This window comes from Ovis canadensis, chromosome 9 (assembly GCF_042477335.2).
Source record: "Ovis canadensis isolate MfBH-ARS-UI-01 breed Bighorn chromosome 9, ARS-UI_OviCan_v2, whole genome shotgun sequence".
Classification (NCBI taxonomy): Eukaryota; Metazoa; Chordata; class Mammalia; order Artiodactyla; family Bovidae; genus Ovis; species Ovis canadensis.
This window is the reverse complement of record NC_091253.1, coordinates 87,134,291-87,147,687: the sequence shown is the minus strand read 5'-3', so window position 1 is coordinate 87,147,687 and position 13,397 is coordinate 87,134,291. Positions and strand designations below refer to the sequence as shown.

Here is a 13,397-nt window from a genome sequence, read left to right as displayed (position 1 = left end):
AATCATTACATGTGAGAAGGATATGTTCAGCCTATCTATGAGATGTACCAAAAACTACAAAACTTGCAGCTGGCATTGGTTAACAGCAAGGGCCCAGTTCTTCTCCATGACAACTGGTGCTTCAGAAGTTGAATGAAGCATCCACCGTATTCACCTGACCTCTTGCCAACTGACTACTATTCCTTCAAGCATCTAGACACTTTTTGCAGGGAAAACACTTCTACTACCAGCAGGGTGCAGAAAATGCTTTCCAAGAGTTTATCAAATCCTGAAGCACAGATTTTTATGCTACAAGAATAAACAAACTTATTTCTCATTGGCAAAAGTGTGTTGATTGTAACACTTCCTATTTTGATTAATAAAGATGTGTTTGAACCTAGTTATAATGATTTAAGATTCACAATTCAAAACCACAATTACTTTTGTACCAACCTAATATTTGGTATATACCCTGGAGTGGAACTGCTGGATCATATGGTAGTTCTGTTTTTAGTTTTTTGAGAACCTGCCATACTGTTTTGCACAGTGGATGCATCAATTTATGTTCTTATCAACAGTGTACAAGAGTGGTCTTCTCTCCACATCCTTTCCAACATTTGTTGTTTCTGGTCTTTTTGATGATAGCCATTCTGACAGGTGTGAGGTGATATCTTATGGTTTTAGTTTGCATTTCCCTGATGATTAATGATGTTGAACATCTTTTCATGTGCCTGTTGGTGATCACTATGAAAATTTTAACAGATATGATTTTTAATTGTATAATGAAATATAGGAATATTTGGAAGACCTGTGTTAACCCCTAATGACCAGTGTATAATATTACAGAATTGTGCTTGTGTATCCATTCAGATGATTTCAAATGATGATTTTTAAGAAACTATTTTTAAGCGGTTGTTTGCTTTCCTCCCATTCTCTTCTGGTGCTTGCAGTGGGCATGCGACCTGGGTTGAGCCACTTAATGACACGAAGCTAGGGATTGGTCATTGATGGGCCCAGAATGCAAACTAGCTAGTCAGAGCCGTTCCCTGGGATTTCTCTAACTAAAGATGGGGAGAAGAGTCAGTCTCCTTTTCCCTTCTGATTGGGAAGCCGGTGGGGTTATAATCCCAGACTGAGTATAGCCACATTTCCTGCTGCATAGAGAAAGCAAGCAATCAGGCAGAGAGAAGCAGAGACTTCTAGGGAAGAGAAGACAGGTGGAGAGAGGAAGAGCTATAGAGAGAGGGTATATGAATCCTTCATCCAGCAATATCCCAGCCCTTTCATCCATTTGGTTACATAAACCAGTAAATTATTCTTTTTAAACAAAATTAGTCCAACTTGGGTATCTGTCATTGCAAGCAAAACAGCTCTAATACAGCAAAGTAGCTATTCCTTCAATGCCTAGGTTTTAAAAGAATGAATGAAAAAAAAAAGAATGAATGATAGTTTCCTATTTTTTCATTATAAGAAAATCAATAATAATCACATTTCACACATGTAAGTTTTAAAGTTTTACATATGTACCTAAAGTCCTATTCATCACTCTCATTAATCTGCTGTGTATTATTATGTTAATAATTATAATACTGAAGCTGTGCTAACTTCAAGGGTAACTTATTCTTATCCATTCAATTCATGTATCTTAAGCTAATACTTCTCCTTTATAGGCAAATATGCTAATCTTATATTAAATATTTCATAAAATATAATTTTATTCTTTTAGGAAAAGAATTCTAAAAGTAGACCAGCTAAAAAGAAAATTCCGAGAGATTATGCAGAGTGGGATAAGTATGTTTTATATTTCTTTATATAAAATTGTCAGTAAAAATTCACTGTCATAAAATACTGTAATAACTCCTTTATTATTTTAAATCTGAACATATCAAATGTAAGTTACGTCAGTAGAGTACTAAGAGTATTTGGATTAAACACTCTTGATTTTGTTTTTTCATTAAATAAAAAACTATGGCATCCTTTTATGAGTAACCAAAAATAACTAATGTAATATTTACCCATCCAAAATAACAAATTTGTAAATTAAAAGAAATTAGTCACTACTGTAATAACAAAGTTCTGCACATTTAGGTCTGATTAATATTTAAGTCCTCGCTAAGTTCTGTGTTTTTTAGGAAAAAATACAGGTGATTTCTAATACAAACCTACCATATACTTTTGAAATATTATTTCTAAAGGTACAATGATAGGGATATAAGAGTATCAATAATAAGTTTTATTCTCTTGTTTGTACTGAGCTTTTTCCTAGTTTTTTATTATTCTTTCATTTAAGATTTGACGTGGAAAAAGAATGTGCAAAACTTGATGAAGATAAAGAAAGAACTGTAATAAACAACAAATCACATTTGTCTAAAATTGAGACAAGACTAGATACAGCAGGTAATGGGGGGAAATAGGAATGATTTAGTAGTCTTTAACTTTTTTGAATGATAATAAAAGCTGTTGACCCAAAGACATTCTCTTTAAGTGCTGCATATTTCCGTGGAAAGTTTATAAATTTTCTCCTAGGGCTGACCGCCTCTAACAAATTCCATTCTATCCTTAAACTTCTTAATTTTATGAGTAATAATAGTTATGATACTTAAATGTAATAAGACTTAAAAATATATGAATATATAAACCTATTTTTTTTACCATGATTCAGTTTTCATTCCCTTTTTCAAATCTTTTTTGCCCAAATCCTTCAAATTTCTTTTCCTCCAAACAAAAAGATGGACCATTTTCTGTTCACTTTAAGTCCACAGGTACATAGTACCTTTAAAGTAAAGCAAAACAATGATTCAGAAATCTAAACCTTCAAAAATTCTGAATGATTAAAAAGAATAGAAATATCATAATCTTAGGAAACCTTTTATTTTCTTTTGTTTTTATAGTTTTCTGCTTCTGTTAAAATAAGCATTTTTGGATTTAAATTTGGAAAATTCTATCAAGTTATAGTTTTACTTACAGCAGATAACATTTATTTCTAGGTCTAACTGAAAAGGAAAAGGATTTTCTGGCTACTCGTGAAAAGGAAAAAGGAAATGAAGCTTTTAAGTCAGGAGATTATGAAGAAGCTGTAAAGTATTATACTCGGTGAGCAGATTTTTGATGTGGTTTAATCTTGTCATTTAAAAAATGATAGTGTTTAATTGTTGAAATGATATAAATAAGCTAAATAATGTGTCATAATCACTCAGTATATTGTACTTGAAATTTATCATAAATTCACTTGTGTTTGCCTTGTTTTTTCAATACTTTTCTTAAAACTCCAAGTTCCCACTCCACTCCCATGTTTGACACAGTTTCTGACGTTACTATTTTACAGAGGAAATAGAAGCTGTCTGGATGGAATTCAACAGAAAGTTCATTCAGGATAGAGGTTAAAAACTCAGGTTTTACAGTAGACTGCCTGGCTCTAGTACTTATGGTACTACCTCCCACCACAGGGCCTTTGCATACATTGAACCTCTGTCTAGAATACTCTTTCCTCTACTTGTTATTTAGTTAATTCTAACTTGTCATCCACATCTCAGCCCATGCCTTACTTCTTTTGTGAAGTTTTCTTTACTTCTCAGACCATGTTAAACCTCCACCCGACTCAATTACCGCACCAATGCCCCCCACCCCTGCCACTGCCAAATTTGCAAACCCATATAGTAATTTTACCTCTTTGTAATATCTGTGGGAGGTATGATTCAAATTTGTGTGATCTGGCATTACCTGGACTATGAAGTCTGTAAGATTGAGCCCACTTGTCATTTTTAAAAATACCATTGGACCCCTAATGCCCAGCCGACACCTGGTTCACAGTACATGTTCTTTGTATGCTTGTATGAATGTATGAAGCTCTTATAGTCTGTGAAAAGTAAACTAATTTCTTAAAATACTGTTATAGACAAACTGTGCTTATAGAACCACTAATGCTATCTTATTAATAGAACTAAATGCTATAAAATCGTGCTTCCACCTTTGGAAATAAGTTTAAAAAAAAAACACGTTGTTTGTGTCTCTAAAGAGGTTTGCTCAGCTGTTGAAGTGAACATACAAAGTAAAGAGAATATTGAGGTATCATTCATTCAGTTCAACCTCCCCTGTTTAGGCAGGTGGATGTCAGCTCTGGTATTGTTTTCTCTCTACTTATAGATTTCCGCCAGCGGAGAATCTTTTGTCTGTTACAGGGAACAAACTTTCTTGTCTTCCTCTTTGAAGAAATCATAGAGGTGAAGAATTAAAGCAGCATATTGCAATGGTTAAGGGAACTCAAACTGCCCCTTTTCAGACCTTGGGTAGATTCTTCACCTCTTTTGTCTCAGACATCTCAGTGTGATGAGACTATAATAGTGCCAACCTCAGAGCAGCTGTGAGGATTAAATAAAACAAGTTGCTGAGAGGCAGGTAACATGATGGTAAAGAGGACAGGTGCGAGTAAACCACTGAGGTCTGAATCTTAACTCTCCCATTGTCAAGCTGTGGCCCTGGGCATGTTACTTAACCTTTCTGCCCCATCTGTTTTCTCGTCTATAAGATTGGGAAAGCAGTAACTCCTCCTCTGTGCATTATAATGAGGATTAAGTGAGTTTAATGTTTAATGTCTAGCATGTGGGAGGTACTCAGTGTCAGGCTCTTGTGTTATTCATTCTTAGATGTATTTTCTATGTTTGATTGCTACCCAACCATGTGATTTGTTTATATTCATCTTTAATGATCTTGTGGGGCTTCCCAGGTGACTCAGCAATAAAGTATCTGCCTGCCAATGCAGGAGATGTGGGTTTGATCCCTGGGTTGGGAAGATCCCGTGGAGAAGGAAATGAAAACCCACTCTAGTATTTTTGCCTGGGAAATCTCCACTAATGATCTTAATAAATGGACACTTTTTGTGTGAGTTTTCTGTTTTTATCTGATATTGTAATTCTGGATTTAGAAGATTCAGTGTACCAATACCCTTATCGTTCCTATATTTAGGAATACGTTATTTTAAAACTACAGAGAGAGTATTTATTTCTTTGACTGCACTAGGTCTTAATTGCGACAGGCAGGGTCTTAGATCTCCATTGTGCTGTGCGGAATCTTTTAGTTGTGGTATGCAAGCTCTTAGTTGCAACATGTAGGATCTATTTCCCTGACCAGGGATTGAACCCCCTGGCCTACTTGATTGGGAACATAGTGTTTTAGCCACTGGACCACCTGGGAAGTCCCTAGCAAATGCATTATTTTATAGCATTTCAAATCAATTTTATAAGCAATGGCCAGGTAGGTTTAAAATTCTTCTTTTCATTAATTATATTACATTCATACCCTTAGTGTAGCAAAACTTACTCTGTTAAGATATGTATTCCTCAATTACTACTGCTCTTTTCTGTTTCCTTCAATTGAAATCCTTTGGTAAGATTATGATTCTTTCCTAAGAGTTAAATCTACTTTTAGATAATAGACTAATTTGTGTCTGTTAAGACAATAATAATTTAACAAAGGGTATTATTTGTGGTTGATCACTATTTGCATGTTTTTTTTTTTTTTAACTAGGAAATTGTCTCCAAAAAGTAAAAAAAAGAAAAAAAAATTTTGATGTTAACTAAACTGGCTGTTTTTGAGGAGATCTGTGTGGGTATTTAAGGGCTTCCCTGGTGGCTCAGATGGTAAAGAATCTGCCTGCAATGAGGATTTGGGTTTGATCCCTGGGTTGGGAAGACCCCCTAGAGAAGGGAATGGCTACCCATTCCAGTATTCTTACCTGGAGAATCTCATGGACAGAAGAGCCTGGTGGGCTACGGTCCATGGGGTTGCAAAGAGTCGGACACAACTAACGTGACTTAGCAGCAACAATATGGGTATTTAAATGATCATGTCACTTCTAAAGCCAGAATCAATTTTAAACCTTTTCGCTAGAAACTTAAGCATCTGTCTAAACATTGATTTAGTAGTCTGTAGAATTTTATGTTATTACTTTTGACAGCCCATGCTGTGTTAATTTGCTGGGGCTGCCCTGCAAACTGCCACAAACTGATCGACTTAAACAGCAGAAACATATTGTCTCACAGCTCTGGAGGCTAGAAGTCTGACATCAAGGAGTCTGCAGGGTTGGTTTCTTCTAAGGCCTCTCTCCTTGGCTTGTCTGTGGCCATCTTCCCTCTGTGTCCTCAAGGGATTTTTCTTCTAGGTGTGTCTTCTTATAAGGATACTAGTCATATTGGATTAGGAAACACCCTCATGACCTCACTTTAACTTAATCATCTCTTTCAAGACTATCTCCAAGTATAGTTATATCCTGAAGTGCTGGGGGGTGGGACTTCAACATACCTATTTGAGGGGACGCCATTCTACCCGAAACATGAGCTGTGATTGTTTTAGCTTCTAACTTTAGCTGAGTTTCCTGTCATTTTATGTTTCCCTGTCATTGGCTTGTTGACATTAATGTTTATTTCATACATTTTACCACAATAAAATATTAAAAACTTTTTAAAAAGTGTCTCTTTTACAGGAGCTTATCCGTGCTTCCCACCATAGCAGCTTACAACAATCGCGCTCAAGCAGAGATCAAACTGCAGAACTGGAACAGTGCTTTTCAGGACTGTGAAAAGGTCTTGGAGTTAGAACCTGGGAACTTAAAGGGTAAAACATATTCATAAAATACCTTTAAATTTGCAGCACCATCTGTTGAAGGTCATTTGTAGACACTCATTATGTTTACACTAAAAAAATTCAAATAAACTCAGATTTCTATACGTGAATCATTACCTTCCTCAAGTTACTTTGAATTTCAAGTTTAACTTGGGATTTAACTTCTTAATTACTTGCACTGATGTAGCTAGTAATCCCAGATGATTGAATAAAATGTACATGTTTTTGTTTTTAATTGTTTTTGGCTGCACTGGGTCTTCACGGCTGCCTGCAGGCTTTCTCTAGCTGTGGTGAGTGGGGGCCGCTCTTCGTTGTGATGCGCAGTCTTCTCACTGCTGCGGCTTCTAGAGCACGTGGGCTTCAGTAGCTGTGGTGCATGGGTTTAGTTCCCCTCAGGCTGTTGGATCATATTTCCCCAACCAGGGATCGAACCCACATTCCCTGCATTGGCAGCTGGATTCTTAACCACTGGACTACCAGGGAAGTCCTACATGGGTTTTTAAAGAAATATCTCATGCTTGCATTTGAACTGTAGTTTGTGGGGTTTTTGTTTCCTTTCAATTTTTAAAAAACTGTGGTAAAATGGACATAGCACAAAATTTTACCATCTTAGTCATTTCTAAGTACAGAGTTCGGTGGTCTCAAGTACATTCACATTGTTGTACAGTCAGCTCTGCTGTCCACCTGCAGAACTTTTTTAATCTTGAAAATGTACCCATGAAACAGCAACTCTTTGTCCTCTCTACCCACCCCAGCCTCTGGCAACTCAGTCTACTCTCTGTCTCTGTGATTCTATTATCCTAGGTACCTCATACAAATTAAATCATACAGTATTTATCTTTTTCTGACTGGCTTATTGAACTATATCTTTTTATCTAAAAAATAAATTTAAATATGATTTAAAAAATATTTATTAGTAAGCCCACACCAGAGCTCTAGAACGTTCTACCAGCTGCTTTTTGGGTTTTTCCACCTAGATGTCCACAGACCATTTTAAATTAAGTGTGTCCAAAGCTGACTACATATTTCTACCAACACCCGTCCCCTGTTCTGATTTCCTATACTACCTTCTTGTGGTCCAAGCCTGACGTATGCAAGTCAGACTCTCCTCTCCTTTTCTGTTACCAAGGAGTCATCCCAAAAGGGAGAGGCATAAATTCGTCCTGTTTCTAAATACTATGGATTCAGATAAATACAACCACTTACTTTTTTTCCCACATGCCTACAAACATGGGTGGGCAGAAACCATGAGTGTGCTGAGGATGGATCCTGGTGCATCAGCCCAACTGTCATCATCACAGATGCCCTCCCTTCCCCAGTGAAGTTCTTCTTTGCTTGTATGTTGTCTCTGTCACAGCATATGGGTGGGGTCCTAGCTTTAGGCAGGTACCCATAAAGGTTTTACAGTTTCTACACCACCACTGTGCCAGGCCCTGTGCCATGCAGTACATGTATTAACTCCATTACTTTTCACAACAGCTCAGTAAAGGTGCAGGTACTGTTTTTAGTGGACTTGCCAGGTGGCTTAGTGATAAAGAACCTGCCTGCCAATGCAGGAGATACAAGTTTGATTCCTGGGTTGGGAAGATCCCCTGGAGAAGGAAATGGCAACCCACTCCAGTATTCTTGCCTGGGAAATCCCAAGAACAGAGGAGACTAGCGGACTATACAGCCCATGGGTTCGCAAAAGAGTTAGACATGATTTAGCAACTAAACAACAACAGCTGTTACTAGCACACTCATTTTACAAAAGGACATGGACATATTGAGAGACTGCACAACTCACCTAAGATCACCCAGCTGGTAAGTGACAGAGCCAGGACTTGACTGGATGAGACTCCAGAGTCCACATTCAACCACTGTGCTACTCTTCTGCACTAGAATGGTCTTCTGTTTTCATTTTTCCCCATTTGAATAATTTCTTAAGCACCAGAATCTTCACTATATAAAAAAACAAATTTGACAGAGCCAAATCTAGTAATCAGTATGGCCATAAAACATTAAGAATTCTTAGACTTTCTTAAGTGGATAAATATCATGCTCTTTGAAACTTTATTTTTTACTTAAAAATAATTGTTCTAAATGTAGCATGGTATATGGTTATAACCTGAAGCAGAAGATGGACATTAGTGGAAAGATTGGTGAAATCCACAGAAAGCCTAATGTTTAGTTAAAAATATTTCTTAGTTTTAGCAAATATATCATAGTTATGTAAGATGTTAGCCTTGAAGCTGGGTTGGGGTATATGAGAACTGTCTGTTTTAGCTTTGCAACTTTCTGTAAATCTGAAATTATTTCCAAAATAAAGAGTTTTTTAAAATGGTAATTGTTATATCATGAATATTTCTTTATGGACAGTTCCTTCTGAAATCTGAGTAGGAACAGTAATAGCTCAATTTGTACTTATGCTATAATTTTGTTTATATTAATGATGAAATGATTTATCCTCTAGATTTTCCTGGCTCATTCTTAGACTAAAATCAAACTAGCCAAATTTGTTTTAAAATAGTGTTATTAAAATAAATCAGATATAAATTACAGGATCAGATATAAATTCCAGAGTTACAAAGCCTTATTTTTTTCACAATCATGGCTTACTATACAAAGTTCTCTTATGACATAATTAAGCATGATGGGACTATGAAGGCATTCATTTTAGTATTAAAAATTATCAAATTAGATGCTGTAACCTTCAAAACTTCTCTAATACAATTTACCAAAGTGTGCAATTTCTGAACTTAACTGACTTAAACACCAAGATTCTCTCAGTTCCTATTCATTTTAGATTGCTATAAAGACTTCAGTAAGGACCCATATTCTGAGTTAGGTGCTTGGTTATTAATATAAATGCCACATTTAACTGAAAGGCTTTTTAAGTTTTCAGAAAGTAGAAATAATAGTCGTGATGATTATAAGGAGGGACATATTATTATTTAGTGAAGAGCTTCCCAATATTGTAGCACAGTATGGTGCCTCCAAAGGGTTAAGATGTGGAGTCTCTCAGCCTTGGAGGAACTGGCAGAGCCTGGGGCTGTCAGAGGGCCAGGCTGTTGGAAGGGACAGTTTTTTATTGCAGCTTCTTCTGTTTGACCTCAGGATCATTTTCTATATTTATAAGAATGTGAAAATGGGTCTAGTTTGCACAATTGCATTATAAATTCTTCCCCTTGAAAAATGTGTCATAATCAGAATGCCATATGTTAAAAAAATATAACTTTATTTTGGTAAATTTTCAGCTCTTCTGCGCCGTGCCACCACATATAAGCATCAAAACAAGTTCCAGGAAGCTATAGAAGACTTGAATAAAGTACTGGCTGTTGAACCTGATAATGAGTTGGCCAAAGTAAGCACAGAAAGCAATCCCTCACCTAATTCTATAGTTTGCTTTTTCTGGGTTTATGTTAAGATGATACCAACCTTGCTGGATAAATGATATTGAGGAATGAATAGGACACAACTTTAAATAGTAGATACATCTCAGACACTCCCGGTGTTAACATGTATTTGAAGTGAAAGAAAGCAGACTCTTAAATTGTCCAAAATCATTAACCTACTCCTAAAGGATAAATAATTTTCTCTTTCCTGCAGCGCTGTAGGCAATCCTTTTCTTTGAGCCAATTTCAGTTTATTATGCAGAGTGGTGTAGAAGTTCCTAGGTAGGATTAGGCATGAGCTTAATGGCCATAAAGAGTGTTTTATCCTTTAACTTGTATGGTAAGCATAGCATCATTGACAGTAAACTGACTCAGATATGTACTCAGGGGATCTGTGTTCAGACCTACAGAGTGGAGGTAAGTGTCAAAAACTATGAAGGGTCTGAGACACTCCCCTACTTAAAACTTAGCAAGGTAGCCTAGAATATACAGGACTTCTGGGTCAGACACAGAAGACTCTTGCTCCTGGCATGGCAATCCAATGAGCAACTCTTTGTCCAACTCTTTGCGACAGTTTGGCTCCTGGAGTTTGCTCAAACTCATGTCCATTGAGTTGATGCCATCCAACCATCTCAGCCTTTGTTTCCCCCTTCACCTCCTGCCCTCAGTCTCTCCCAGCATCTGGGTCTTTTCCAGTGAGTCAGCTCTTCATATGTGAAGGCCAAGATGGTTGGATGGTATCAACTCAATGGACATGAGTTTGAGCAAACTCCAGGAGATAGTGAAGGACAGGGAAGCCTAGAGTGCTGCAGTCCATCGGGTCAGAAAGGGTTGGACATGACTGGGCTACTGAACAACAACATTATAAAATATGGGTGCTGAGTTTTCTAAATTTGAGATTCCTCAGCTGTGACACAAACCCACTGAGTGTGTAGTACCTATCTGGGCCTTCTGGTGCCTCCATGGAACTTGGTGGCCAGGGTAACTGCATAAGCTTGAAGCTTATGTCCGTCTAGTCGGTAATGCCATCCAACCATCTCATCCTCTGTCATCCCCTTCTCTTCCCGCCTTCAATCTTTCCCAGCATCAGGATCTTTTCAAATGAGTCAGTTCTTCGCATCAGGTGGCCAAAGTATTGGAGCTTCAGCTTCAGCATCAGTCCTCCCAGTGAATATTCGGGGTTGATTTCCTTTAAGATGGGATACAAGCAAATCTGCCGAACCTTTAAATATTACTCTTTAAAAGCATGTGTAGTATGGTTTAATTTTTATAAAACTTTTGGACATGTCTGCAAGTTTATATGCATATAAACATATCTAGGAAGATGATCATCAGAATATCAGTAGTTTATCTGAGAGGCAGGATTGCAGATAGTTTTTTTTTTCCTTTTTTATGCTTGTTATACTTTAATTTTTTTAAAATAGAAATATATAATTATAATCAGAGAAATTAATGAAGTTATTTGAAAAGAAAAATAAAGGCCACCATAAAAAGCTTTATCTTAGTTATCTTTATTTGCTTTTCAATATCTTCATATTATTACCTGCAAGAATAGTTGTATTTTTTACTAAAGAAAAAAATTTTCTTTAACATGGTGATTATGTTGTAGAAAACCCTGTCAGAGGTTGAAAGAGATCTGAAAAATTCTGAACCTGCATCTAAGACTCAAACCAAGGGGAAAAGGATGGTTATTCAGGAAGTAGAAAACTCAGAAGATGAAGATGAAAAGGACAGTGGAATAAAACATGAAGATGGCAATGGAGATAAAAGTAAGACATCTTCTCTTTGGTTTATGCAAAAGAGCTATCTTGTTACATGATAAGCTGCTTCAAGTTTTCTGTTTGTACTGAAATTCTTAGTCTACCAAACTTTTTTTAGCCTTTACCTTGTAAATCCACAAGCAAGTTTTTTCTTCTTTTTCTTAATATGGCTCATCTGTTTTTCTTTTATTATTGAAGCATAATTGCCTTATAATATTATGTTAGTTTTGGCTGTACCACATGTTTCAGTAACTTTATATATCATGAAATGATCACCATGTAAGTCTAGTTAAAATCTTTTCCTTAATACAATCTCCCAAACCTATTTTTCTTCATAATCTGACATCTTTTCTAATGCTCAATTTAATTCCTGATTATCACCTTTACATACAAATGGCTGCTTGTTTGTCACCAACCATTTGTAAGTTAACCTTAAATCAATCTCTGAGATGATTGTTTTATGGGTAACTGCTTAGTTGCAAACAAATATGTTGACTTCAGAGGGGTTATTTACCTAAAAATGAATGCACTATTGCTGTACATGCCTCTCTCCAAGGAAATTTTTAAAAAATATGCAATTTCACTTTTGATGTAATTGTTTTTTTTAAAAAAAAGAATCTAGACTATATAAACTTTCATCTTCATAATGTAAGACGATGAAAGTTATATCAACTTTAAGCAGAAAAAAATCTGCCTTTTCACCTGACCAGAGCAAGAGGAAGTTTTTGATTTTTCTTGAGAACTCCTGAGCGACTAAGGGGGAAATGTCAGTGTTGAAAATCATTCCCAGGTAAAAATCAACTTTAAGTAATTTGACAGAATATTTTAATTTTGAGGGAGAAATATGAAGTGTTCAAGTCATTCAACTAAAAAACAAAAAAAACAAGGAGTATAAGTTTTTGTTTTTTCTTTTAAAGTGGCAAAAAATATAATGTAAAATACATACCTCAGGTTAATATATGACCAGTTAAGCTAGGATGAAGACAAAAGCACAGAAAAGGAGGAGGGGAGAGAAGCGGAGACAGAGCAGAGCAACTGAGGGGGGACAGGAAAGTGAGGGCACCAGAGGGAGGAAAGGAGACTTTAATGTAGGCAGCTCTTCAAGCACTGAGGTGCACCTTTTTAAGTAAGTTCTGGCAGCAAGTGTTTTTCTTAGGGTTTATGTGTAACAAGATAATTAGCCAGCATTTTGCAATTAAAGAGTTATTTAAAGTCTTATCTGAAGCAATATAAACTGTATCAATTGCTATTATTTTACAATTATTTTAAAAATTTAAGTATAGCAAAAATGGGCTTCCCCGGTGGCTCAGTGGTAAAGAATCCGCTTGCCAATCAGGAGAACAAGTTCAATCTCTGGGTCAGGAAGATCGCCCAGAGAAGGGAATGGATACCCACTCCAGTATCCTCATCTGGACAACTGCATGGACAGAGGAGCTACAGTCCATGAGGTCACAAAAGAGTTGGACACTACTCAGCAACTACACAACAAAAACTACAATGGTAAAAACGGACTGTTTTGGTGTGCAGTTCTAACACGTGTGTAATTTCGTATAACCATCACTGCAGTCAGGAGACAGATCACAAATTGTTGGCCAAAAGAAAGTGTTCTTTCTTTTTTGCTTCCCTTTTAGCCAAACCCTCCCCTCCCCGCAAGCCTTGGGTAGCC

At 36.5% G+C, this 13,397-nt stretch overlaps 1 protein-coding gene across 1 annotated transcript in view; it reads left to right on the top strand.

The window, feature by feature from the left end:
- Window positions 1-13,397, top strand: part of SPAG1 (sperm associated antigen 1) — an 82,288-nt gene that overhangs the window by 20,622 nt on the left and 48,269 nt on the right. Inside the window, exons 5-10 of the mRNA XM_069600514.1 lie at window positions 1,706-1,770; window positions 2,270-2,376; window positions 2,967-3,072; window positions 6,458-6,588; window positions 9,834-9,940; window positions 11,581-11,740. Of these exons, the coding sequence (XP_069456615.1) occupies window positions 1,706-1,770; window positions 2,270-2,376; window positions 2,967-3,072; window positions 6,458-6,588; window positions 9,834-9,940; window positions 11,581-11,740 (676 nt within the window). The remainder of the gene's footprint in view (window positions 1-1,705; window positions 1,771-2,269; window positions 2,377-2,966; window positions 3,073-6,457; window positions 6,589-9,833; window positions 9,941-11,580; window positions 11,741-13,397) is intronic.